General features: G+C 45.4%; 1 protein-coding gene and 6 non-coding genes across 7 annotated transcripts; 1 reads left to right on the top strand and 6 right to left on the bottom strand.

The window, feature by feature from the left end:
• Positions 1 to 261: 261 nt before the first annotated feature.
• Positions 262 to 354, bottom strand: TRNAI-UAU (transfer RNA isoleucine (anticodon UAU)). Its single transcript is given in 2 exon segments — positions 262 to 297; positions 317 to 354. It is a non-coding gene; the product is annotated as a tRNA-Ile (tRNA).
• Positions 355 to 718: 364 nt separating this feature from the next.
• Positions 719 to 791, bottom strand: TRNAK-CUU (transfer RNA lysine (anticodon CUU)). Its single transcript has one exon. It is a non-coding gene; the product is annotated as a tRNA-Lys (tRNA).
• Positions 792 to 1551: 760 nt separating this feature from the next.
• TRNAK-CUU (transfer RNA lysine (anticodon CUU)) lies at positions 1552 to 1624 on the bottom strand. Its single transcript has one exon. It is a non-coding gene; the product is annotated as a tRNA-Lys (tRNA).
• Positions 1625 to 2741: 1117 nt separating this feature from the next.
• TRNAI-UAU (transfer RNA isoleucine (anticodon UAU)) lies at positions 2742 to 2834 on the bottom strand. Its single transcript is given in 2 exon segments — positions 2742 to 2777; positions 2797 to 2834. It is a non-coding gene; the product is annotated as a tRNA-Ile (tRNA).
• A 461-nt stretch (positions 2835 to 3295) lies between these two features.
• TRNAK-CUU (transfer RNA lysine (anticodon CUU)) lies at positions 3296 to 3368 on the bottom strand. Its single transcript has one exon. It is a non-coding gene; the product is annotated as a tRNA-Lys (tRNA).
• A 3337-nt stretch (positions 3369 to 6705) lies between these two features.
• Positions 6706 to 6778, bottom strand: TRNAK-CUU (transfer RNA lysine (anticodon CUU)). Its single transcript has one exon. It is a non-coding gene; the product is annotated as a tRNA-Lys (tRNA).
• Positions 6779 to 22518: 15740 nt separating this feature from the next.
• Positions 22519 to 26366, top strand: ANGPTL6 (angiopoietin like 6). Its single transcript, XM_075276082.1, has 5 exons — positions 22519 to 23103; positions 24439 to 24628; positions 24796 to 24989; positions 25606 to 25876; positions 26082 to 26366. Exons 1-5 carry the CDS (start codon positions 22519 to 22521, stop codon positions 26270 to 26272), a joined length of 1431 nt encoding a protein of 476 aa, XP_075132183.1. The 3' UTR covers positions 26273 to 26366.
• The last annotated feature ends 745 nt before the right edge of the window (positions 26367 to 27111 follow it).

Genomic DNA, 27111 nt, shown 5'->3' with positions numbered 1-27111 from the left:
TTTACTAGCTTCCTAGTACATTGTACAGAATAATAAATGGTGCCATTGCTGCTGTTTTTTGTCTTTTTTAGCCAAAGTCAAGATTGGATGTAACAAAAATTGGAACGTCTAAGAGCATCTTATATTTTTCCCATTCCTTTTCAATCCACCCCAGATTTTGTCTCAAAATACCGTAACAAAAAAATGCTGCATTTTCGCAACTTGCGGCCTTAGCCCGAAGGTTTTGCAAAAGCGATAACATCTATAGCATCTAAAAACCTGTGCTCCAGGTGAGGCTCGAACTCACAACCTCGGCATTGCTCACCAGTTACTGTCATATAAGTACCGCGCGCTAACCGATTGCGCCACTGGAGCTCACACTTTCTTGTATTCTATCCACTGCAAAAAAACATTTCTACCCTAGTAACCCCTTTAAAACTTCATTCATCTGTTTAATAGATGCAAAAAATGGGGCAAACTAATATCCATCCATTTACACAGAGATCCATCTTAAAAATAAAAAAAATCAAAACTAAAAATTTCCGTTTTTATTTTTTTGGATGGACAAAAAAAAATTTCCGCTTATGCAAGGTAAAATTTTAAGATTTAAATTTAACAAACCCATAAAATCATAAATCAATGCAAAATGTCCAGGAATTTATCATTGGATAAAGGGACCAAAGCTCAGGGATGGAATTGACACTAAGGGCAAATTGTACCAAGTGACAAAAAAGTAAGTCGCCCAACGTGGGGCTCGAACCCACGACCCTGAGATTAAGAGTCTCATGCTCTACCGACTGAGCTAGCCGGGCTACTGTCATGTTAATTGGGTTTTCTCCAAAAACTGTTCTGTCCCACTGTGTGCCCATCAATCAGTTACATCTTAAGGAGCGCTTAATATTATCCATTGTGTCTATGGCCGTTTAGAAATAATGAGCAATGTCGGCTTATGTGGTGCCAATGGGGTGAGGTTTGGCCCATCGCGGTTCCTTTTATTATTTTCTGAATGCTGATTAGACACTCGCTTGTACCATGAAGGTTTTATCTATAACGTGGGCCGGGCATCACCCGGACTGAAATAATTTTTGCTACTAACGGTGAACATAGCTGAAAGGGGGCAGTAATGGGTAGGTAACATATGCTTGCTACAGACATGGATGACTGACTGGATGACTTAGTTGTTTCCACAATGTATCTCTACTCCAGTTTTCCATGTTATGTAGATTTTCTTTTAAAGGGGACCTGTCACCTCTCCTGACGTGTCTGTTCTGTATAAATACTTGTGTTCCCCATGAAATAACAATTCTGAAGCATCTTTTCATATGTCCCGTTCCTCTGTTTTTCCACCTGAATATTCATGAGTAAATTGACACGTGGGAGTTACCATTACTGTAGTCCCTGCACAACCTAACACTGTCAATGCAGATTGAACTATGTGAGAATGTACCAGGGCACACCCACGACTGGTAACGCCCAGTTGTCAATTCATATGTAAATCTCTTGTAGGTGTAATCTGGGATGAGCTCTGCTTGTGTTACAAATACTTCTACCAAATGACAAAAAATTGTAAGTCGCCCAATGTGGGGCTCGAACCCACGACCCTGAGATTAAGAGTCTCAAGCTCTACCGACTGAGCTAGCCGGGCTACTGTGGCTTTCAGGGGTTTTCTGTCTCTTTCCATTATAGGGCCAACGGTACACATGCACTAGGATCTATGGTAGCAGGGGTTCCCTTGAGAGAGCAGGACAGTCCTACATATGCTGTCCCACTGTTTCGGTGTGTCCCAACATCAGCTTTTGGCTTTCCTTAGGGCACCGATGAGTTGCATACAATGATGAAACAGGGAGCCATCTGCTCCCCGCTTCACCATTCATCCCCTTTATTTCCTGGAACCTGCAGGCATGAAGACTCCAGACCACAAGGGAGCATTCAACTGGGGGTAACTGCAGGGGGGCAGCTAGAGGGGGACATCATGCTGTCAAGGAAGATGAAGGGGACAATATTCCGTGAGGGCAGATGGATGGGGATATTAAACTATGGGGATAGCTGGAGGGGGATATTATACTGTGGGTGCACTTGGAGGGGCATATTAAACTGTGGGACCAGTCATGGGAGATGAATTAAACTGTGTGGCTAGCTGGAGGGGGACATTAAACAGTGGGACTAGCTAAATGGGAAAATTTTATTCTACGGGACCCCTAGGGAGGCCCAATAACAGGGAATTATAATTTGTGCAAGTTGGGTATTTGGAGGGGGCCACCAATGTGTTAAAACGGCCCTGGCCCTCCCATGTATTAAAATGTAGTGAATTGGTTAAACGGATAAAATGAAGTATTCTCACCTGTCATTGGCTCCCCTGTCCATTGTGCCCATTTCGGTTTGAGGATGAGCCTCAGCCTACAGAGGTTTCACTTCAGCATTGATCTCCTGCTGAGGTCAGTGTTTGACACACCCTAACAATGTCAACGCCGATTGGACTATGTGAGAATGTACCCAGACACACCTCCAACTGGTAACACCCAGTTGTCAGTTCATGTTTATATTTCTTGGAGGTATAACCTTGGATAGGCTGTGCTCTGGTTTGTATATGAATACTTGGGCCAATGAACCTCATCACAGTAATTTTTACCTAAAAATTTTTAACCTGATCATGGGACCAAAAAAATTGCATTTAGAAATTCTGCCAACAATTAATACGTAAAAAATCTATATATCTGAGAACACAGGATTTGGGCACCCTCTGATATCATCCAAAAGGTTTGTGCTCCAGGTGAGGCTCGAACTCACAACCTCGGCATTGCTCACCAGTTACTGTCTTATAAGTACCGCGCGCTAACCGATTGCGCCACTGGAGCAGCTGCTTTGTTTTTGAAAATGGGCTTTTTCATGGAAAAAATCTGACCCCTCTGAAAATAATGTGCTTATGGATCAAATAATAATGTACTAAGGTGGCCTTCAGCCAAGTACTGTACAATCTGGTATATTGGGGGTGTGATGAATTGTTTCTGCAGGTATTCCTGCTATAAATCAATGGCTGATATGTCTTGGCATCTCTATTTAATTTTTATTGGTTTTGCAAATTCTAAAAAACATATCACCTATACCAGCAATACCTAATGCTGCCAGCAGACGTCAGTAGTCAGTATCTTGTACAATGCAATAGTATTCTATTGAATTGTATATTAGTTTTTGAAGTAATCCTACCTGTCCTTGCTTATGGTATCTTTGTTGTGACCACTGCATGAAAAATATAAGAAAAAAAATCTTCGGTTTCCTTTTATATCAAATTGATTGATAAAGGCAAAAAAACTTTAGTCGCCCAACGTGGGGCTCGAACCCACGACCCTGAGATTAAGAGTCTCATGCTCTACCGACTGAGCTAGCCGGGCTGCCATTAATTTTTAATGGGGCTTCTTTGGCTCCTGTAAAAATCAGTGAAGGGTTAAACTAACTATAATATAGAAAGCATACAGTGCCTATAAGTAGTATTCAACCCCCTGCAGATTTAGCAGGTTTACACATTCGGAATTAACTTGGCATTGTGACATTTGGACTGTAGATCAGCCTGGAAGTGTGAAATGCACTGCAGCATAAAAGAATGTTATTTCTTTGTTTAATTTTTTTTAAAATTGTGAAAAGTTTATTCAGAGAATCATTTATTATTCAACCCCTCAAACCACCAGAATTCTGTTTGGTTCCCCTAAAGTATTAAGAAGTAGTTCAGGCACAAAGAACAATGAGCTTCACATGTTTGGATTAATTATCTCTTTTTCCAGCCTTTTCTGACTATTTAAGACCCTCCCCAAACTTGTGAACAGCACTCATACATGGTCAACATGGGAAAGACAAAGGAGCATTCCAAGGCCATCAGAGACAAGATCGTGGAGGGTCACAAGGCTGGCAAGGGGTGCAAAACCCTTTCCAAGGAGTTGGGCCTACCTGTCTCCACTGTTGGGAGCATCATCCGGAAGTGGCAGGCTTATGGAACTACTGTTAGCCTTCCACGGCCTGGACAGCCTTTGAAAGTTTCCTCCCGTGCCAAGGCAAGGCTTGTCCGAAGAGTCAAGGCTAACCCAAGGACAACAAGGAAGGAGCTCCAGGAAGATGTCATGGCAGTGGGGACATTGGTTTCAGTCAATACCATAAGTAACGTACTCCACCGCAATGGCCTCCGTAAGGTACCTTTACTTTCAAAGCGTCATGTCAAGGCTCGTCTACAGTTTGCTCATGATCACTTGGAGGACTCTGAGACAGACTGGTTCAAGGTTCTCTGGTCTGATGAGACCAAGATCGAGATCTTTGGTGCCAACCACACACGTGACGTTTGGAGACTGGATGGCACTGCATATGACCCCAAGAATACCATCCCTACAGTCAAGCATGGTGGTGGCAGCATCATGCTGTGGGGCTGCTTCTCAGCCAAGGGGCCTGGCCATCTGGTCCGCATCCATGGGAAGATGGATAGCACGGCCTACCTGGAGATTTTGGCCAAGAACCTCCACTCCTCCATCAAGGATCTTAAGATGGGTCGTCATTTCATCTTCCAACAAGACAACGACCCAAAGCACACAGCCAAGAAAACCAAGGCCTGGTTCAAGAGGGAAAAAATCAAGGTGTTGCAGTGGCCTAGTCAGTCTCCTGACCTTAACCCAATTGAAAACTTGTGGAAGGAGCTCAAGATTAAAGTCCACATGAGACACCCAAAGAACCTAGATAACTTGGAGAAGATCTGCATGGAGGAGTGGGCCAAGATAACTCCAGAGACCTGTGCGGCCTGATCAGGTCTTATAAAAGACGATTATTAGCTGTAATTGCAAACAAGGGTTATTCCACAAAATATTAAACCTAGGGGTTGAATAATAATTGACCCACACTTTTATGTTTAAAATTTATTAAAATTTAACTGAGCAACATAACTTTTTAGTTTGTAAGATTTATGCATCTGTTAATAAATCCTGCTCTTGTTTGAAGTTTGAAGGCTCTAACTTATTTGCATCTTATCAAACCTGCTAAATCTGCAGGGGGTTGAATACTACTTGTAGGCACTGTAGTTACCAGTCATTGCTTATACAGGGGTCAGACAACTTTGTACTAGAGATTACTGTCATTACACAGCCATCACCAGTCGTGTCCTTTAACATGTGGATGGAGCTTGGACCTATAAAGTTATCCTGAGATGGCATCATATCATGTGGGGAAATGTGGGAGCGGGGACAGAGGAAGGTTAATATTAGGGATTCTAATTATAGTACGGAAGGGTTTACGTTAGAAATTGTGATAGGCTTGTCTGAAAAGATGCGTCTTTAGTTTGCATTTGAAACTGTAGAAATTGGGAGTTAATCTGATTGTCCGGGGTAGAGCATTCCAGAGAAGTGGTGCAGCTCGGGAGAAGTCTTGTATACGAGCGTGGGAGGTTCTGATAATAGAGGATGTAAATGTTAGGTCATTGAGTGAGCGGAGAACACGGGTTGGGCGGTAGACAGAGACGAGGGAGGAAATGTAGGGAGGTGCGGCATTATGGAGAGCCTTGTGGGGGAGGGGGATAACTTTATATTTTATTCTATAATGAATAGGCAGCCAATGTAGCGACTGGCACAGACCGAAGGCATCGCTGTAGCGTCTAGCCTGATAGACGAGCCTGGCCGCTGCATTCAGAATAGATTGTAGAGGGGAGAGTTTAGTGAGGGGAAGACCGATTAGTAAGGAGTTACAGTAGTCAAGGCGAGAATGAATCAGAGAGACAATAAGTGTCTTTATTGTATCTCTGGTAAGGAAAGGGCGTATTCTGGAGATGTTTTTTAGGTGGAGGTGACATGAACGTGCGAGTGATTCAATATGAGGGGTGAAGGAAAGGTCTGCATCAAATATGACCCCGAGGCAGCGGGCCTGCTGCCTAGGAGTTATAGTAAGGCCTGAGACTGCAATGGATATATCAGGGACAGATCTATTAGATGGTGGAGACAGTAGTAGTTCAGTCTTAGAGAGATTTAGTTTCAGATAGAGCGAGGACATGATATTAGAGACAGCAGAAAGACAGTCACTGGTGTTCTGTATGAGTGCAGGGGTGATGTCACGGGAAGATGTGTATAATTGGGTGTCATCAGCATAAAGATGGTACCGGAAGCCAAATCTGGTGATGGTTTGTCCAATGGGGGCTGTGTAGAGAGAAAAGAGCAGGGGGCCGAGGACCGAGCCCTGAGGAACCCCAACAGCAAGGGAAAGAGGGGAAGAAACCGAGCCCGCAAATGATACGCTGAAAGTGCGGTCTGAGAGATAAGAGGAGAACCAGGAGAGCGCAGTGTCATTGAGGCCGACTGAGCAGAGCATAGTGAGGAGATAAGACTGATAACATGGACTGGGAGGAGAGGGCCTAAGAAAGGTGAATTTACTTTATTTTATCATTATTTCACTTCACTGCCGTTACCTAAATTTTAACAGATCAGAAAATTTATATAAAATTCATAACTTCCAGTTCACCATTCATAAGCCCCACTTCCCATTGTGCTGATCTGTTGCAGAATTCTAGTAATAATGAGCACAAGCCTCTATATCAACAAAAGGCAAAGTGGAGTATGAAAAATATTTTTAATTCCTGTTATAGGAACTTCTTATCAGACAAAGAAGAGAACGAAGTAATGGATGGAATTTCATCATTTGCAAAATTCAGGCAAATTTTGAGTTTGTAACCTGGAATATTGAAGTCTAAATAAATGAGAAAAGATAAGTCGCCCAACGTGGGGCTCGAACCCACGACCCTGAGATTAAGAGTCTCATGCTCTACCGACTGAGCTAGCCAGGCTACTGTCACTTTAAGATTTTTCTCTAGTTGATGGACAGGGTCATGGATAGCGTTTTATCATTTGGAACAGTTGGGCAAACATGTAATAATCTCCCGCTATGTAAAAATGTCACAAACAAATCTGCGTAGTCTGACCTGACACATGGTGGCCACATGGCTGTGGAATCTTGGAGCAAAGAACCTTGTACAACAGCAACATCTAGTGCTCGGGGGCAGTAGTAACACATACCTCATTTGTTTTGGCAGCTTTCCAGTGGTACATAATACTGCCCATCTCTGAGTACATGAAATGTCCTCTTTAAAGGGGTTGTCTATGAATTTCGAAAAACCTGGTGGAGGCCGGGGAAGGAGAAACAATAAAATAATAATGATACTCACCTGTCTCCACTGCATGTGAAATAGCGGTCCCAGGAGGCATGCTGGTGTTGTCACTTACATAGGTCACCTTCCTTTCCCCATACATCCAACACAGCAGCACAACAGATGGGGTATTCCTGCCCCTGCGTGCAATCAGGACAGATGAAACTTTTGCTCAATCAAAGAACCTCCCCTATGAGAGGGCCCAAGCACCTCCCCCCCTCGTGTTTTTTTCTGTCCTGTGTGACTGGACAGGTGGTGAGGAGGCCTGTGGCCTCCTGTAGGGGTTGGAAGGAGGTGTCTATTAACCCCTTCTTCTACCCCTTTCTCTTTTCTTTCCTCCTGAGAGAAAGATTTAGGTTTTGTCTTACCTGCTCTGCATGGTGTCTGATGGTTCAGCTGTGTTACAGCTCATTCACTGCCCAGTAAGGTAAGCTCAGTCCTCTCCAGCTTTCCTCTGTGTTTAGTGCAAACTAAAAGCACTGATACTTTTTGCTATGGGCACTCTGTTATGTCTATTGCAATGGCCTGTGTTACAGTCAGGCATGGAAATTTTTTTGGGAGCCTTGCTTCCCTCCATGCTTAGTGCATAGTGTGAGCACTTATGTCTATTACTGTGGCCTGTAGGTGCCTGGCTGTGTTACAGTCACAGGCATGGAAATTGTGAGAGCTTCCAGCTTTTCCTTCATGCTTAGTGCATAGTCTGAGCACTTATGTCTATTGCTGTGGCCAGTATGTGCCTGTCGGGGTTGCAGTCAGGCATGGAATTTGGGGGGTCAGCTTCTGCTCCCTTTATACTTAGTGCATAGTCAGTGCATGTCTATTGCTATGGCCTGTGTGATTGTTATGGCTTTACCGCACCTGTCTGGCCGGGCTTCACCCGCTGCCTTAAAGCGCAGCTAATGTGAACAGCAGCCTATGAGATGGCAGTGAGTTGTCCAGCAACTCCCACAGCTCTGGTGAGGTAAGCTGAAGGTGCACCAAGACTACTTTTGTGAGTGAACAAGTCCTTTTACAAAAAAAAAAAAAGTGGAGTTTTTTTCGTGTTGCTGTCTGTAGGGAAACAGACTTTTATGTTGAGTGCATCGGGTCTAGAGTTCTATACTGTTTGTACTCTACCCGAAGGCTAGATCTGCCATCTGTGCCATCTGCCTGTGGGCTGCCTGACTATCGCCAACTGTGTCGGCTTGACTACAAAATTGATCATTGGGGTCCTCCCCCAAGAGTCGATATGGCCGTCTCTAAATTATCGAGGCGCATGGTAGGGCCATCAGAAGATGGCTCAAATCTCCAGGATGCGATATGCAGGCGCGCAGAGGGTTCCCTGCGCCCAATTTATACTGCGGCATCTGCGCAGGCCTCCGTGGGAGTTCAACAGGAGAAGTCGTTCAGTTCCTGCGAGGTAATATATCTATTCTGCGTAGAGATATCGATGCAGGCGTTCCCTGTGATGATCTTCTGGCGTTCCTATCCTCCACCTCCGTAGCAGTGGATTATTTGGCAGAAGCAGGTTTATATCAAGTGAAGATTGCGGCGAAGGCTATCGCATTAGCCACGGCCGCAAGATGCCCCCTGTGACTGAAGCCCTGGAGGGCAGATAATACTTCCAAATACTACTTGTGCGCACTTCCGTTTGAGCCGGGCAGGCTCTTTGGGAAAGAGCTGGATACCATTATGGAGGAATAAATTGACGCACCATCCTGGGGCCTGAGAAGGAGAAAACTACCTTCTGACGTCTACTACCCCCTACCCCCTCCCCTTGTATCCACTCCGCTTTTACCAGTGGAAGGTCGGCTTTCCCACTTCTCGGCGGCATGGAGCCATCACATTCAGGACCCATGGGGCCTCCAGCTCATGTATTCGGGCTACAAAATAAAGCTCACGTCTCACCCACCCGACAAATTTGTGAAAACCCGCGTTTTATGTGGTCAAAAGCAGATCCTTCTGGAGAACGCTGTTCAGGGATACCTGGACAAAGGCGCTCTAGAGCCAGTGCCTGGCAGAGCAATCGACTGGAATATACTCTCCAGTATTTTTGGGACCCAAAACATCGGGACTCGGAGAATGGTGGTCGATTTAAGATTTCTCAACCAATACGTCCTCAAGACCCGTTTCCGGATGGAAACTATCAGGTCAGTGACACCTTTTCTGCACCAAGGAGACAGGTTTGTCACCCTAGATTTAAGGGACGCATATTTACACGTCCCGATATTTCTGCCACACAGAAGGTTCTTGAGGATCGGGGTTGTGCTGAACGGTACTCTGTGTCATCTGCAGTTCACAGCTCTTCCGTTCGGAATATCCTCGGCCCCCCACACCTTTACAAAGGTCGTGGCCCCGGTCGTTGCAGCTCTTCGGCTCCAAGGTATATTCATCATACCGTACCTAGACGATTGGCTGTTAAAGGCCCACTCAACAGAGGTTCTCGCGGCCCACCTAAGGATCACTATTGCCTTCCTAGAAGAGTTAGGCGGGCTGATCAATGGTCAAAAATCAGCAGTCGTCCCCACCACCAGAATCCAGTTCTTGGGTTCATTGTGGACTCTCAGAGGATGGAGAGATCTCTTCCTCACAGTCGGAAAGAAAAGATTTGTCGGGCGTTGCAACATCTGGCGGTTACGCGGGAGGTTCGGGTAAGAACCGCAATGAAGGTCCTAGGTTTAATGTCAGCAGCTGTGGATGCAGTTCCATGGGCACTATGGCATATGCGACCACTACAGAGCGAGATCCTCAAGGTTTGGAGCCGCAGCCCCTCAGGGCTGAAGAAGCCTATCCAGTTGTCCATCAGTACCCGTCGATCACTGCAATGGTGGTCCCTATTGAAGGACGGGATGTCCACGGTCCAGCCCAACTGGACCCTGTTGACAACGGATGCCTCCCTCCATGGCTGGGGAGCACATCGGGGGGAGACCCTGGCACAAGGGACATGGAGCTGACTGGAGACTGCTCAGTCATCGAATTGGCGCGAGTTATGCGCAGTGTATCGAATCCTGCTATACTTCATCCAGGATCTACGCGGCAAGGTGGTCAGAGTCAGGACGGACAACGTCACAGTGGTCCTCTACCTGAACAAGCAGGGAGGGACGAGGTCCCCTCCCTCCTCAAGCTAACAGATCAGATTTTTTTTCCTGGGCGGAGGAAAATCTAAGCCACCTCAGTGCGGTGCACATAAGGGGACATCTGAACGTGCTGGCAGACCAGCTCAGCAGGGGAGAAGCAGTGTTGGGCGAGTGGTCCCTCAACCAGGAGGTCTTTCGTCAGTTGACACAGATGTGGGGTCTCCCCGAGGTGGATCTGATGGCCACCCAGTACAATACCAAGGTGGAGAGGTTCTGTTCCCTCTACCAGGAGGACAACCCCTTGGCAGTAGATGCCCTATCAATACCTTGGAGGTTCAGGCTGGCATACATCTTCCCTCCACTTCCCATGGTTTCGAAGGAATTGGCCAAGATCAGACAAGACCAGGTATGGGTGATTGTCATCGTACCGTTCTGGTCGAGGGAATTACTGGAGGCTTCCACTTCTTCACAACCTGGTAACCCAAAACAAGTGGCTATGCCAGGACCTGAAGAGGTTCAACCTGACAGCCTGGAGGTTGACCGCACCCTATACGGACATGGGGGATTGTCACAGGCCATGCGGACAACACTGGCCTGCTCAAGGGCAGATTCTATGAATAGAAGCTACATGAGGATTGTCAGAATTTACCAGCAATGGTGCACGGAGAATCAACGTCCAATACCAGTTATTGAGTCGGTATTGGAGTTTTTGTAAAGCGGGCTGGAGAAAGGCCTCACCCCGGTAACATTAAAAGTGCATGTAGCTGCCCTTTCAGCCATATTAGGGATAAGATTGTCTCAAGATCCGTTGATAAGTCAATCCTTAAGAGGGGCTGGTGGCTCCGACCCACCATCCAAGTCCCAATCCCCCAATGGGATTTAGCTATGGTACTGCAGGGGCTCTGTGGGCCCCCCTTTGAACCACTACAAGAGGTAGGACTAAAGTTCCTCTTCTGCAAAGTAGAATTTCTCTTAGCCGTCACATCGGCTAAGCGTACTGGAGAACTGCAGGCTTTAGCAGCCTCTGAGCCGTATTTACTATTCTTTCCAGACAGGGTACAATTAAGATATCTCCCGGGATTTATTCCAAAAGTCCCGTCGACCCGGAAAACCTTCTGGTAAGTTTATTCGGAAAATACAAGGGGTGTAGAGCCTTGAAGGCAACAATGGCGAGATGGATCAAGGAGGCCATCTCTCAAGCATTCAGTACTCAGGGCCTACTTCCGCCTGAGTTTTAAGGGCACATTCTACTTGTGCAGTTGCCACGACATGTGGGGAGAGATATTCCATCTCCCTGGACCAGATTTGTGCGGCAGCAACCTGGAGTTCTCACTTAACTTTTGTGAGACATGATAGGTTGGACGATTTTAGCACGGAGGCGGCTGCCTTCGGTCGCTCGGTATTGACATCAGTTTGTCAGGAAGTCCCACCCTAGGGGGGGTTTCTTGCTACCTCCCCATCTGTTGTGCTGCTGTGTTGGACGTATGGGGAATGGAGGATTATGTAGTCCAAACAGCAGCACAAGGCTCCCTCCCTGTATGTTTGGCTTGTTAATTTTCTGAAGGGTTTCGGAAATCTCTACTTTATAACTAACACGAGGAGGGGGAGGTCTGGTGACCTCTTATAGGGGAGGTTCTTTGATTGAGCAAAAGTTCCATCTGTCCTGATTGCACGCAGGGGCAGGAATACCCCATCCGTTGTGCTGCTATTTGGACTATGGGAAAACAGATTATCTACATAATCCTCCTTTCCTTAGCCTCAGTTGTCACATATGATGAGGACTTGCACCAGCGTGTGCTATTTTCCCTTCCCCGGCCTCCTCCAGGGTTTCTGAAATTTGCGGACGTCCCTTTCATAAATATCCCCGAGTGTTATAATTTTCAAGGGTGGAACAGACGGGTAATAAATAGGGACAAACAAATCTGGGCTATTGTTTTCAGGTTCTCCTATAAGTGTGAGGCCCTAGGCAGCTGGCTAGGTAGCCCAGTAGACAGTCTAGTGAGCAGGGCGTCTTGGTCTGATTCATGAACATGTCTCCTTGGCAGCGGACTGATGGAAATCTCCTGTTGCTGAAAGGACAGGAACATTCAAGAAAAAAAGTTCTACTAAAAATACAGCTAGTTGCAATGCTTGGCTCCTACCCATCGCACACCATTGTACGGCCAAACCCTGGTAGTTCAGATTTCTGGAAAGAAAATGTCGAATTCCTGTGGAGCAAAAGAAACCCGAGGATATTTAATTTTTTTTTTTTTTTTGCAACAAATAAAAGAACCGGGAAATTTCCCCAACTTTTACTAAAATGTGTCTTCAAAAGGAGCATAATCCTCTATATAGACTTCTTATATAGATAGATAGATAGATAGATAGATAGATAGATAGATAGATAGATAGATAGGAGATAGATAGATAGATAGATAGATAGATAGATGTCACAGTACAGGGATAATACACACAGTGATGTCACAGTACAGGATAATACACACAGTGATGTCACAGTACAGGGATAATACACACAGTGATGTCACAGTACAGGATAATACACACAGTGATGTCACAGTACAGAGATAATACACACAGTGATGTCACAGTACAGGATAATACACACAGTGATGTCACAGTACAGGGATAATACACACAGTGATGTCACAGTACAGGGATAATACACACAGTGATGTCACAGTACAGGGATAATACACACAGTGATGTCACAGTACAGGGATAATACACACAGTGATGTCACAGTACAGGGATAATACACACTGTGATGTCACAGTACAGGGATAATACACAGTGATGTCACAGTACAGGGATAATACACACAGTGATGTCACAGTACAGAGATAATACGCACAGTGATGTCACAGTACAGGGATAATACACACAGTGATGTCACAAGAGACGGAAGCCCGTGAGCGTTTTGTGGTCTACGCGGCGAAACCGATTTTTTTAACCGGACACAAAGTCTTGCATATCCGACTTTGTGTCCAGTTAAAAAAAAAAAAAACGGTTTTGCCGCGGAGACCATAAAGTGCTCATGGATGCTCATGGGCGGACACTTTGCAAACCCATTCAAACCCGCCCTCACACTATATCTGTAGATAGGGGACAATTATCTAGAGCAGAGAGTGAAGCCCCGATAGCTCTTTTCAGCTAATTTGCATAAATTATAGAATAAATACATTGTAATAATATAATTAAAATAACAATAAAACATTAATAAAGAAATACAAAATAAAGAATAAAACACTGATATTCATGGACATGGGGCTGCAGTGCAAATAAGAAAAAAACGCCGCCCTACAAGGTGCCGCCATTAGTGTGATACAGATTATCCTGTGGACAGGCTCCTTTGTTAACATCCTAGCACAAACCTAATTCAGAAGGTAATTCAGGGATAATGCACCCAGCGGAGGTACCCGGCGATAACAATGGGGCCATGGCAGTGGTACCCGGGATGATGATGGGGCCACAGCGGAGGTATCCGGAATAATTATGGGGCCACAGCGGAGGTATCCGGGATAATGATGGGGCCACAGCGGAGGTATCCGGAATAATTATGGGGCCACAGCGGAGGTATCCGGGATAATGATGGGGCCACAGCGGAGGTATCCGGGATAATGATGGGGCCACAGCGGAGGTATCCGGGATAATGATGGGGCCACAGCGGAGGTATCCGGGATAATGATGGGGCCACAGCGGAGGTATCCGGGATAATGATGGGGCCACAGCGGAGGTATCCGGAATAATGATGGGGCCACAGCGGAGGTATCCGGGATAATGATGGGGCCACAGCGGAGGTATCCGGGATAATGATGGGGCCACAGCGGAGGTATCCGGGATAATGATGGGGCCACAGCGGAGGTATCCGGGATAATGATGGGGCCACAGCGGAGGTATCCGGGATAATGATGGGGCCACAGCGGAGGTATCCGGAATAATGATGGGGCCACAGCGGAGGTATCCGGGATAATGATGGGGCCACAGCGGAGGTATCCGGAATAATGATGGGGCCACAGCGGAGGTATCCGGAATAATGATGGGGCCACAGCGGAGGTATCCGGAATAATGATGGGGCCACAGCGGAGGTATCCGGAATAATGATGGGGCCACAGCGGAGGTATTCAGGATAATGATGGGGCCACAGCGGAGGTTCCCAGTATGATGATGGGGCCACAACAGAGGTATTCAGGATAATGATGGGGCCACAGCAGAGGTTCCCAGTGTGATGATGGGGCCACATTCCATTTTTAGCCCTTCTTTCCGTTGCACCTTGTCACCACTAACCGCGTCCTGTCTCCGTAGATATGGGACCCTTATGTTATAGGGCCACTTTGTAGATTATGTGTCATATATTATAGAAATATGTATAGGACCAGGTTATATAGCTTCCCAATGCACATTGTGTGACAGGGCCCCTCACCTGCCATGTGCCTTGTTATGTTGCAGTGTATGGGCAGCGGGGCCCGGGTGTGACGGCCACCCCTGCACCCCCTATAGCGGCTGCAGACCCTCAGAAGGAGCTGAGATTCCAGCACATGGGGAGGGCCGGCTCCGAGCTGCCTATCCTTATCCTGCAGTCCTACATAAACAGAGGGAAGAGCCAGAGCCGGGACACAGCGAGCCCAGTCCATGCTGAGCATCTACCGGATAACAGTAAGTGCCCCCTATACCCTCTGTATGGCCAGTCCTCCTGCCAGGAGACATTGTTATTATTGGCTCCACATCTATGGGCTCATTGTGCTGAAAATATCTTCTGTTATACAAGTCTCCGTACAGGCGGAAAATATAAGACAGCTCAATAGTGCAGCAGATACAGCCAGGGCTATATCTATATGTGTAGGGACCTGTATACTCTACAACACACTATTAGCATGTGTATAGAGGCTTTATGGCTAGTGACAGGGGCTTATAGCGAGACCGAACAGTAGCCCTGAGGATATGATATACGGGAAGGCTGTGGCTATTAATATATCATCTACTTTATCTATGTTATATTATATTAGAGTCACTACGGTATATAATCTATACTATATTATCTATGTTATATTATACTAGAGTCACTACCGTATATAATCTACACTATATTATCTGTTATATTATACTAGTCTCTACTGTATATAATCTACACTATATTATCTATGTTATATTATACTAGAGTCACTACCGTATATAATTTATTCTCTATTATTTTACTATGATCTGCATTATATAATCTATAACCTATTATAGTATACTATATTCACTACTGTATATACCTACACTCTATGATTATACTCTATTCTCTACAGTTTATTACATATATAATCTTATTATTTATACTATATTATACTCTTATACTATGTTATCTTCTATCTTATACTATACTTATACTTTTATGTACACAGTATATTAAAGGGGGTTTCTGAGACTTATTCATTGATAAAGTATCCTTTAAGATCAGCCGGGGCCTGACACCCGGGCACCCCGTGATTCAGCTGTCCAAAGTGGCAGCAGCACTCTATGTCACATTCATTGGTCATAGCTTGATGGCACTTCTGTCCCATTCAAGTGAGTTATGGTGAGCTGCAATACCAAGCACAGCCACTATACAAGGTACGGCGCTGTGCTAGTGCTCATATGAACAGCTTGGACCCTTGTCGATCTTTCATTGATGACTTATCATCCTAATGTCAGGTCATCAATCATCAGCCCCGGAAAGCCCATTTAAAGGGATCGTCCAGGCTTTAATTAAAAAAAAAGACAAAAAAAGTTGTTATTCTATATAATTTATGGGTCTATTAAGTCATGGACATCCCCTTTAATGAGCATGGACACCCTCTTGTACCCACTAGTATGAGGATCTCAGCACTCCTTTTCCCGACTCTAAAAATATCTTATTTCATGTCTTGAGGGTGAACGAAAGTTTATTCCTTCTTGATCTCCATTTGCACTCATTAAGGAGGAGATAGCACCCCAGCGTTTCTTAACCCCGTCATGTAAACACGGGCGACCTCCTCCAAACCTTCCTGGCAGTATCCTGGATTCTCAGGCCTGGCTCCCGTCACCTTATCTTCCTCCTGTCATTCTTCATCCAAGGAACTTCTACTCATTAAGACTGGAAGTAGCCAAAGAAAATGTCTGCCGAAGTATGGTGATCAGAGAGAGCTGATAATCTATAGGGGAACGTGCTGGCGGTAGTCGTGAGCGACTGTACATGATAGGGGGAGTAGTGCTGTGTGGCCTGGGTACAAAGAGGAAGCGCTGCCTGTATCATTAGTATTCACTGACACTGATGTGCATATTAATGCTTGAGGCTTCCAGTCACTAGAAGAAGTACCCTGTGTGGGCCACTGGGGGGGCATTATACTGTTGGGCAAGGCTCTGTGGAGCATGTTATACTGTGTGGGAACTCTGGGGAGCATATTACATTGTGTGTGGAACTGTGGCTCATTACACTGTGTGGAAGGATCTGGGGAGAATATTATACTGTGTAGAGTCACTGTGGAGCATTATACTTGAAGGCTCTGGGAGCATATTATACTGTATGGGGTTACTGTGGAGCATATTATACTGTGAGAGGAGGGCCACTGTGGAGCATTATACTTGGGGTTACTGTGGAGCATATTATACTGTGTGGGGTTACTGTGGAGCATATTATACCGTGTGGAGCCACTGTGGAGCATATTATACTGTGTGAGGTTACTGTGGAGCATATTATACTGTATGGGGTTACTGTGGAGCATATTATACCGTGTGGAGCATATTATACTGTGTGGGGTTACTGTGGAGCATTATACTGTGAGAGGAGGGCCACTGTGGAGCATTATACTTGGGGTTACTGTGGAGCATATTATACTGTGTGGGGTTACTGTGGAGTATGTGGAGGATTAATTTAGATACACCAGTTCAATATATTGTACCAAACAGGATAGGCTTAGATACATCAGATCAGTACACATAGACTTAGATATACCAGTATAGTACACAAAGATAAACTTAGATGCACCAGTTCAGTCCACAGTATTGCACAAGATAGACTAAATTAAGCTATATTCATGTAGTGGCAAATGAGGTATTTGAGGCAGACATCCAAGGTGTATGGGGGTGATCAGTAGGGTGTCTTGGGCCGTGGACCAAGTGGATGAATTAGAATCCTCGGTTAAATCCGCTTCTTTTTCCGATCTCTTTTCCTTTGAAAACCATGGGAGGCAGAAACAGGATGGAACATTGTGGCAGAGTCTGTATCAAAATCAGCACCAGATAATGGGCCCTTAGTATCACATAGGACAGGCTTAGATACACCAGTTCAGCATACAGTATCACATAGGATAGACTTAGATACACCAGTTCAGTATACAGTATCGCATAGGATAGGCTTAGATACACCACTCAGTATACAGTATCACATAGGATAGGCTTAGATACACCAGTTCAGTAGACAGTATCACATAGGATAGACTTAGATACATCAATTCAGTATACAGTATCGCATAGGATAGGCTTAGATACACCACTCAGTATACAGTATCACATAGGATAGGCTTAGATACACCAGTTCAGTAGACAGTATGACATAGGATAGGCTTAGATACACCATTCAGTATACAGTATCACATAGGATAGACTTAGATACACCAGTTCAGTAGACAGTATGACATAGGATAGGCTTAGATACACCAGTTCAGTATACAGTATCGCATAGGATAGACTTAGATACACCAGTTCAGTATACAGTATCACATAGGATAGGCTTAGATACACCAGTTCAGTATACAGTATCGCATAGGATAGGTTGAGATGAGTGATGAATGTTATCTATTCCGGGACATGTAAGTCAAACAATGATTTGTCCAGATGATGGAAGATGGAGGGAGACAGTCCGGCCACATCCGGGGGGTCTTGGCTCCATCTATATACTGTATATAATACCTCTTAATCTGTATACTGTATATAACACCTCGTATTTCATCAGATTTCTTCGTATTTCCCCGAAGGTGAAGGGGAAACACAACCTTTTATACTACACATTTTAGTTGTATTTCCTAGTTTTTGCTTTTCATGGTTATATTATTGCTATTCATTCATATCTAAATTCTGTGTTATATTTTATCAGGCCTCATAGATCATATAGAAGGCCCATAAGCCCCCTGTAATAATAGAAATAGTGGGGTCTCATGGGGTGGCAGTTGTTTGCCTAGCAGACCCTAGTACAGCTATAACCTCAGCGCCCCCTACAGCTGGTGTATTCAGTTTCAGGAGCCCCCGGGGGTTATAATCTTTCACAAATTTTTATAGCTTTTTTTTTTTTTTTTTTTTTAATTTCTATGTCACTATCTTTATTTTAAAATTATTATATCCTGCAATTTTCACTCTGGCCACTAGTAGACTAGAGAGCGCTGCAATGTTATTCAACATCCGCACCCCGGAGGCAGAAGTGGAGGCTAGACACGACAGGAGTGGGGATCGGGGGGTAAAATATTGGATGGAATAATCCAATAGGGAGAGGCCAAACTTCAGCGGAATGAACACAACAGACGATGCAGATTCCCAGGGGAGGTGAAGCAAGGTGCATAGAAGTGTCTGTTATTTTTACTCACCTCCCCTTATTATACGCTACGATCTGAGGAGACCCCCACAGTATAGTAGGGCCTCATGGGTGATGAAGCCAAAAAGTTTCGGGAACTTTCGGAAAATGTAGGTCGATTCTACAGCTAACATATAGAAGCATGGTTCCAAAAAAGGGTTCACCCTACAAATCGGACACTATGCTGGCCCCAGTCACCAACACCCCGGCACGCACACTGGCACACATACACCCGCGCGTCCTGTTACTCCTGCAGACATCTCGCCAGACTTGAAGCTGAGTTACGACGGCAACCTAATATTAATAACCACAGGCCATATCTGCCAAGGCCTGAGCTTTGAGGTTTTGGCTCGATTTCTGTTCATCAGCAAAATTCTTTCATATTTTCACTTCCTTTTTCTTCTCTTTGTCCCTTGGGTAAGGGGGGAAGTGAATCATTGACCTGATTGGGTGCACCTTGAGATGTCAGCGGCAGCTGTGTGTGTACAAGGGTTTATCTCGGTCACTGTATTTATATGGGATATTACATCTCTCATCTGTACAAGGCGCTCGGCAGCCTCATGTTTGTGCAACTCTGCTCTCCGGCATGTAATATCCGTGAAATGGGCTGCGCAGATATTGGATGAGGCCGAGTTTCCAAACTTTTTCAGACTTGTGGCATGCCTGGAAAAATAAAATTCACTTCGGGCATTTTTACCAGATGACCAAAAACAAATGGCAGATTTGATGTGGTTTTTTAGCAGCGTTTTTGAATTCGCAGTTGGAATGTGTTAAATACATTTATTTCCCCTGTAAAATTTGAGAAAAATCACAAAAAATGTATCAAAACTACACCTTTCGGTGCAGTTTTGCCATTGTCTTGTATCCGTGATGGCGAACCTATGGCACGGGTGCCAGAGGTGGCACACAGAACCCTCTCTTTGGGCACCCATCTGTGGAACAGATTATACTGTGTAGGGACCACTGTGCAGCAGATTATACTGTGTGGGGACCACTGTGCAGCAGATTATACTGTGTGGAGGCCACTGTGCAGCAGATTATACTGTGTAGGGACCACTGTGCAGCAGATTATACTGTGTGGGGACCACTGTGCAGCAGATTATACTGTGTGGGGACAACTGTGCAGCAGATTATACTGTGTAGGGACCACTGTGCAGCAGATTATACTGTGTGGAGGCCACTGTGCAGCAGATTATACTGTGTAGGGACCACTGTGCAGCAGATTATACTGTGTGGGGACCACTGTGCAGCAGATTATACTGTGTGGGGACCACTGTGCAGCAGATTATACTGTGTGGGGACCACTGTGCAGCAGATTATACTGTGTAGGGACCACTGTGCAGCAGATTATACTGTGTAGGGACCACTGTGCAGCAGATTATACTGTGTGGGGACCACAGTGCAGCAGATTATACTGTGTGGGGACCACTGTGCAGCAGATTATACTGTGTGGAGGCCACTGTGCAGCAGATTATACTGTGTGGAGGCCACTGTGCAGCAGATTGTACTGTGTGGAGGCCACTGTGCAGCAGATTATACTGTGTGGAGGCCACTGTGCAGCAGATTATACTGTGTGGGGACCACTGCGCAGCAGATTATACTGTGTAGGAACTACTGTGCAGCAGATTATACTGTGTAGGGACCACTGTGCAGCAGATTATACTGTGTGGGGACCACTGTGCAGCAGATTATACTGTGTGGGGACCACTGTGCAGCAGATTATACTGTGTAGGGACCACTGTGCAGCAGATTATACTGTGTGGAGGCCACTGTGCAGCAGATTATACTGTGTAGGGACCACTGTGCAGCAGATTATACTGTGTGGGGACCACTGTGCAGCAGATTATACTGTGTGGGGACCACTGTGCAGCAGATTATACTGTGTGGGGACCACTGTGCAGCAGATTATACTGTGTGAGGACCACTGTGCAGCAGATTATACTGTGTGGGGACCACTGTGCAGCAGATTATACTGTGTAGGGACCACTGTGCAGCAGATTATACTGTGTGGAGGCCACTGTGCAGCAGATTATACTGTGTAGGGACCACTGTGCAGCAGATTATACTGTGTGGGGACCACTGTGCAGCAGATTATACTGTGTGGGGACCACTGTGCAGCAGATTATACTGTGTGGGGACCACTGTGCAGCAGATTATACTGTGTGGGGACCACTGTGCAGCAGATTATACTGTGTGGGGACCACTGTGCAGCAGATTATACTGTGTAGGGACCACTGTGCAGCAGATTATACTGTGTGGGGACCACTGTGCAGCAGATTATACTGTGTGGGGACCACAGTGCAGCAGATTATACTGTGTGGGGACCACTGTGCAGCAGATTATACTGTGTGGAGGCCACTGTGCAGCAGATTATACTGTGTGGAGGCCACTGTGCAGCAGATTGTACTGTGTGGAGGCCACTGTGCAGCAGATTATACTGTGTGGAGGCCACTGTGCAGCAGATTATACTGTGTGGAGGCCACTGTGCAGCAGATTATACTGTGTGGAGGCCACTGTGCAGCAGATTGTACTGTGTGGAGGCCACTGTGCAGCAGATTGTACTGTGTGGGGGCCACTGTGCAGCAGATTATACTGTGTGGGGACCACTGTGCAGCAGATTATACTGTGTGGAGGCCACTGTGCAGCAGATAATACTGTGTGGAGGCCACTGTGCAGCAGATTGTACTGGGTGGAGGCCACTGTGCAGCAGATTGTACTGTGTGGGGACCACTGTGCAGCAGATTGTACTGTGTGGAGGCCACTGTGCAGCAGATTATACTGTGTGGAGGCCACTGTGCAGCAGATTATACTGTGTGGAGGCCACTGTGCAGCAGATTATACTGTGTGGAGGCCACTGTGCAGCAGATTATACTGTGTGGAGGCCACTGTGCAGCAGATTGTACTGTGTGGGGGCCACTGTGCAGCAGATTATACTGTGTGGAGGCCACTGTGCAGTAGATTATACTGTGTGGAGGCCACTGTGCAGCAGATAATACTGTGTGGAGGCCACTGTGCAGCAGATTGTACTGGGTGGAGGCCACTGTGCAGCAGATTATACTGTGTGGGGACCACTGTGGAGCAGATTGTACTATGTGGAGGCCACTGTGGAGCTGATTGTACTATGTGGAGGCCACTGTGGAGCTGATTGTACTGTGTGGGGGTCACAGTGCAACATAAAGCTCTATAAAGCCCCATTCACATTACTGTGTTTTGCAGGTCCGTAAATGTCCGCAATTGTGGATCCGCGCATTAAATTCCTGTGTTGGCACTTTGTGATAAATTAGTGGGGTTTGGGTTGCAGTTTGGGCATTCGGTCTCTAAAAGGTTCACCATCGCTGTCTTATACCATCACCCACCCACAATCCACAAATTCTTCTCCAGTGGTCCCCCACTTTATAATGCCCCACAAATACTCTATTGTGATCGGTGGATTCTTAGTGTCTTCCATATACAGTACGTGATAACTGTGATCATCAGTGTGCGGTAAATGAGGTGGCTGCTGCAAAGATATCTCCTGTAGAAAAATGGAAGTAGTAGTACATTATTTGGCTTAGTGGACAGGGGCAGAACTGCAGGATTTATTTATTTTTTTCTTAATAGCTAATGACATGGAATTTGTTTTTAAAAATTCAGTATATAAGAGTAACTCTTTACGGATACCTGGTATGGTCACATTATTATGACTGCTATTATTTTGGTTTTCATTCCAGGACGTATATTGTGAGGCTTGTATATAAGTTTGGACCTGCAACCATCTTACAATGGCCTTCTACTCCGTCATATGGATGACACTGCTGCCAAGCCTCTGCCAACCACAGCTAACAAGCGAATATGTTAACCTGAATAATGGAGGAGGCCAAGGTAAATGCACCTACACCTTTGTGGTGCCACATCAGAAAATCACCGGAGCTGTCTGTGTTAGCACCGCTAAGTTCCCCGAAGCTTTCGGAGTCAACAGAAGTGAAGTCGAAGAGTTAAAACAGGAACTTAGTCGTCAACAACACGAGATCGAGAAGATTAAAAGACTGGTAGATGTGGACCATGAGGTAGCCAATGAGATGGACCATCTCCGAAGAGACAGCAGGAATATGGGATCCCGTCTCAGTCACTTGCATGTGCAGTTCCTCCACGAAGTTCTTCAGAAAAGGAATGACTCAAAAGACGTATTTCAGGGAGAAGATAAAGCAATCAATACCACCTCTGAAGTCCTCACCTTGGCTTCTAAGTATCGAGATCTCCAGGAAAAGTATAACTTTCTAACGTCATTGATCAACAACCAGAGTCTTATCATTGCACGTTTAGAAGAGCAATGTCTACAAACCTTCGGTAGACGTCAAGCTGACCAGGTAACGTACTCTTAACGTTAGCGTAAGGGAGGTGGCCTTCATAAGTTGTTCCTTCATGGTACCCGAGCAGAACTTGAATGAGAGTCACCCATTTGCAATCAGTAGTACAGAGAATTTTCCTTCGAGAACATAGCCCTCTCCTCTACTTTGTGTGCTGGGTATCAAAAAGATGGCAGCAAAATGTTGAGTATTGTAAGTTTAGGGGCATAGCTATAGATGGTGTACAAGTAGTAGTCACACCCACATCTTGGTCCTTCTGAGGGTGCCCAAAGATACTTTATGCCCCCAGTATTATACATGGTAGTTCGGGATCCCTCTTACAGATTTTGCATTGAGGCCTAGGAGCTTCAAGTTATGCCTCTAGATTTGAAGGTCCTCAATGTAGTAGGATTCTCTTGGCATTTCAGATCCTAGACCAGGGGTCCTCAAGCTTTTCAAATAGTGGGCCAGTTCACTGTCCCTCAGACCACTGGAGAGCCAAAATATAGCTTAAAAAAACTATGAACAAATTCCTCTCCTCATTGTATTAAATGCTCCACAGTAGCCCCCTCCCCACACAGTATTAAATGCTCCACAACAGCCCCCTCCGCACACAGTATTAAATGCTCCACAACAGCCCCCCTCCTTACACAGTATTAAATGTTCCACAGTAGCCCTACCCCCACAGTATTATATGTTCCACAGTAGTCCCCTCCCCACACAGTATTAAATGCTCTACAGTAGCCCCCCTCCCCACACAGTATTAAATGCTCCACAGTAGCCCTCCTCCCCACACAGTATTAAATGCTCCACAGTAGCCCTCCTCCCCACACAATATTAAATGTTCCACAGTAGACCCCTCCTCACACCATATTAAATGCTCCACAGTAACTCCCACACACAATATTAAATGCTCCACAGTAGCCCCCCCCCCCCACAGACACAAAGTATACACACACAATCATACTTACCCGAAGTTCCATGAAGAGCGTCCTCCTCCTTCAGAATGCAGGCGCTGATGACTTACGTGATCACGCCTGAGCCAAGGCAGAGGTCACATTGTGTAGTTAGTGTATCCTGCGGTCACATTTGCACACACAGCTGAAATAAAGGATTGCTCACTAATGGAGAATCCTGTACCGGATTCCCCGTTAGTGAGCGATCCAGGTGATGGCCATCACAGCCCTAGGAGCTCCATTATAGGTGTGCCCCTGCTGGCGGGCTGGAAAAATGTCCTAGGCGCGCCTCATGTGGCCCACAGGCCATAGTTTGAGGACCCTTGTCCTAGACCAATGGATCTTTTGCTCATTTGGTGGACAAATGTTCTTTCAAGATCGGATGACTTATTTTTTTCAGGCACCATCTTACTCACAGCCAACTAGTGGGGTTGTCGGCAACTCTTCAGAAGGGAAGAAGAAGCAAAATCGCGACACTCACATGGAGCAGATAGAAGTGACAGCAGACAGGAAGGAAATACTCCCAACACAAGCAACCAAGACAACCTCCAAAGTCCCGGATAGCAACACCGAGTCCTCCCAGTCTCAAGGTATCTCAGTTATGTTCACGATCATATCAAATAGAATGGACAGTGAGAAGAAAACAATATAATAATGTAAAAATAGCCAAATTGTAGTGTTTTACTTGAGGATCATTTTTGGTCAAGGTGGCCAACCCACTGGTTCAATATTAATTTGATGTCTTCTTTTCGGACAGGACCATGGGCGGATTGCTACGAAGCCTTTTTAGCAGGTCACAAGTCTAGTGGGATTTATCTTCTAAAACCACATAACAGCAACCAAATCATGCAGGCTTGGTGTGACCAAGAGAACAATGAAGGCGGGTGGACGGTGATCCAAAGAAGACAGGATGGATCAACCAACTTCTTTAAAACTTGGCATAACTATAAAGTGAGAGCAACTTCATTCTTCAAGACCTACAGTTCTTTAAAGTCCTCTGCATAGTGCAAAGCCATGACAGAGTGTCCACACAAGTATACAGGCCCATATGGGCCTTCCAATGTCAGATAGAGGTATACAGAGGTATTGGTTGATCATTTCCATATGAAATGGGTATACTCCATCTGGATTTCATATGAACAGAGGTGTTTCCTCTAGTATATGTAGGTACGATACCTGACGTTGGTCAAATTGGGGGAACATTTTCCTGTCTGTAGCCTCACGTAGCCAAAGAATCTATATTCAGGAGTATGTTCTCCTGTAGCACCATGTCAAGGAACCAAACTTGAAGAAGTTGTTTCCTTTGGACAACCCATTTACCTATGGTCCCACAAAGCGTGATGTACCTAAATGTATATTACCCAGAGCAATGTCACTTGAGAGAGAACCTCAGGAGAACCTCTACATGGTAACATCTGGTCTCAAAGAGTCTAAACAAGTAGTCTACGTTGATTCTTGATAGCCTAAAATTTTTATTGTTGTGATACCACTGCTTGTTTTTATTTCCGTGAAGTCACATTTTTCTTTTTTAACCCTAATTTTTTTTTTATTCCCTTCAATACCTCAGCATGGGTTTGGTAATTTTGACAACGAATATTGGTTGGGTCTGGAGAACATCTACTGGTTGACCACACAAGGTAGCTACAAACTTCTTATCCTCATGGACGACTGGCAAGGCAGACAAGTCAGTGCCGAGTATGACCAGTTTAAAGTGGAACCAGAGAGCGACTTCTACCGGTTACGACTAGGGCAGTACAGTGGTACGGCTGGAGACTCCCTCTCTTGGCACAATGATAAACAATTTAGCACCTTGGACAAAGATCGGGACTCCTATGCGGGTGAGGAACATGGCAGTCATGGTTTTTTTCTCAAATATGCATGGTGAATGTCTAAAAATGGTTCGAGAAGAAGACAGAGGGTCTGCATGAAAGTACCCAGCCATATATGAATTTATGAATGGACGAAGACCTCTCATTGACCAACCATGGTCCATGTGTCCATGTATGTAAATTCTAACTCCTGCTTTCACTTATCTCCTTCAAGGTAACTGTGCCCATTTCCAGAAAGGTGGTTGGTGGTATAATATGTGTGCCCATTCCAATCTGAACGGGGTGTGGTACCGTGGTGGTCATTACCGAAGCCGCTACCAAGATGGCGTCTACTGGGCTGAATTCCGTGGTGGAGCTTACTCTTTGAAGAAGGTCTCAATGCTTATAAAACCCAACAAACAATGACCTCTTTGGATCCCGGCCCGTCAAGTTTAACCCTTCATTTTCTTACCAGTAAACCAGAACCTTACAATCTCGACTTCTCCGAGCCATTGGTCTGTCTTCTCCAGGGATTCTGGTTGGATAAGTCTTTCTATTTTTGATAATATCCTGTTCTATGTACAGGTTTCCTTTTGTTCGTCACCAAAAAGTTAATGTATTTTTTAGAATTTTAGAAGGTCTATAGCTGGGGGTGTTGGTTCTCATTAAGGAGAGAGAAGTGATGCTCTATGGGAAAAAGTATGCAAATTAGCTCTCCTGCAGAAGGAAGAAAACTCTCTCTCTAGCGCCACCTATAGGTAGCCACCTATTGTCAATATTCAACTATAAAAGGGCATTGAAACATGACTACGGATGGGTGTCTGATGTGGTCTAGTCATGTTTCAAGGCCTCTTTTAAGGGTCGGACATTGACCTACATACTAGCTACCTATAGGTGGCCCCAGAGAGACTATTTTCTTCCTTCTTTAATTTACATATAAGATGTATATATCAATTTGTTGGGTTTTCAGATCAAGGAAAAATGTAAAGATCTTCTCCCTGTATCACTGGTGGACATTGTGAGATGCATTTGCGATTCCATTAGGTGTTTATTTCCCCATGACAATACTTCCTGGCAATGTAGCATTAGAGCTGAGTGTTTCCATAGAGGCTAGTCGGTCACACATCAAACATTCAGAAGTCCACTTGGCCCTGTGATAAAAGTTGTAAGAGCAGGAAGTGTTATCATGGGGAAAGGCACAGTGAACCTTGTCAGGATAAGGATTTTAAAGGTTGTTTCACTTGGAGAGACTACAGATGATCTGA

This window comes from Leptodactylus fuscus, chromosome 5 (genome assembly GCF_031893055.1).
Source record: "Leptodactylus fuscus isolate aLepFus1 chromosome 5, aLepFus1.hap2, whole genome shotgun sequence".
NCBI classification, from domain to species: Eukaryota; Metazoa; Chordata; class Amphibia; order Anura; family Leptodactylidae; genus Leptodactylus; species Leptodactylus fuscus.
This window is presented reverse-complemented; position numbering and strand designations above follow the sequence as displayed.

Coding starts and splice junctions, on each gene's coding strand:
- ANGPTL6 (XM_075276082.1), top strand. CDS start 22,519: ATGGCCTTCTACTCCGTCATATGGATGACACTGCTGCCAAGCCTCTGC. Junction 23,104..24,438: donor GTAGACGTCAAGCTGACCAG/GTAACGTACTCT, acceptor TATTTTTTTCAG/GCACCATCTTACTCACAGCC. Junction 24,629..24,795: donor CGAGTCCTCCCAGTCTCAAG/GTATCTCAGTTA, acceptor CTTTTCGGACAG/GACCATGGGCGGATTGCTAC.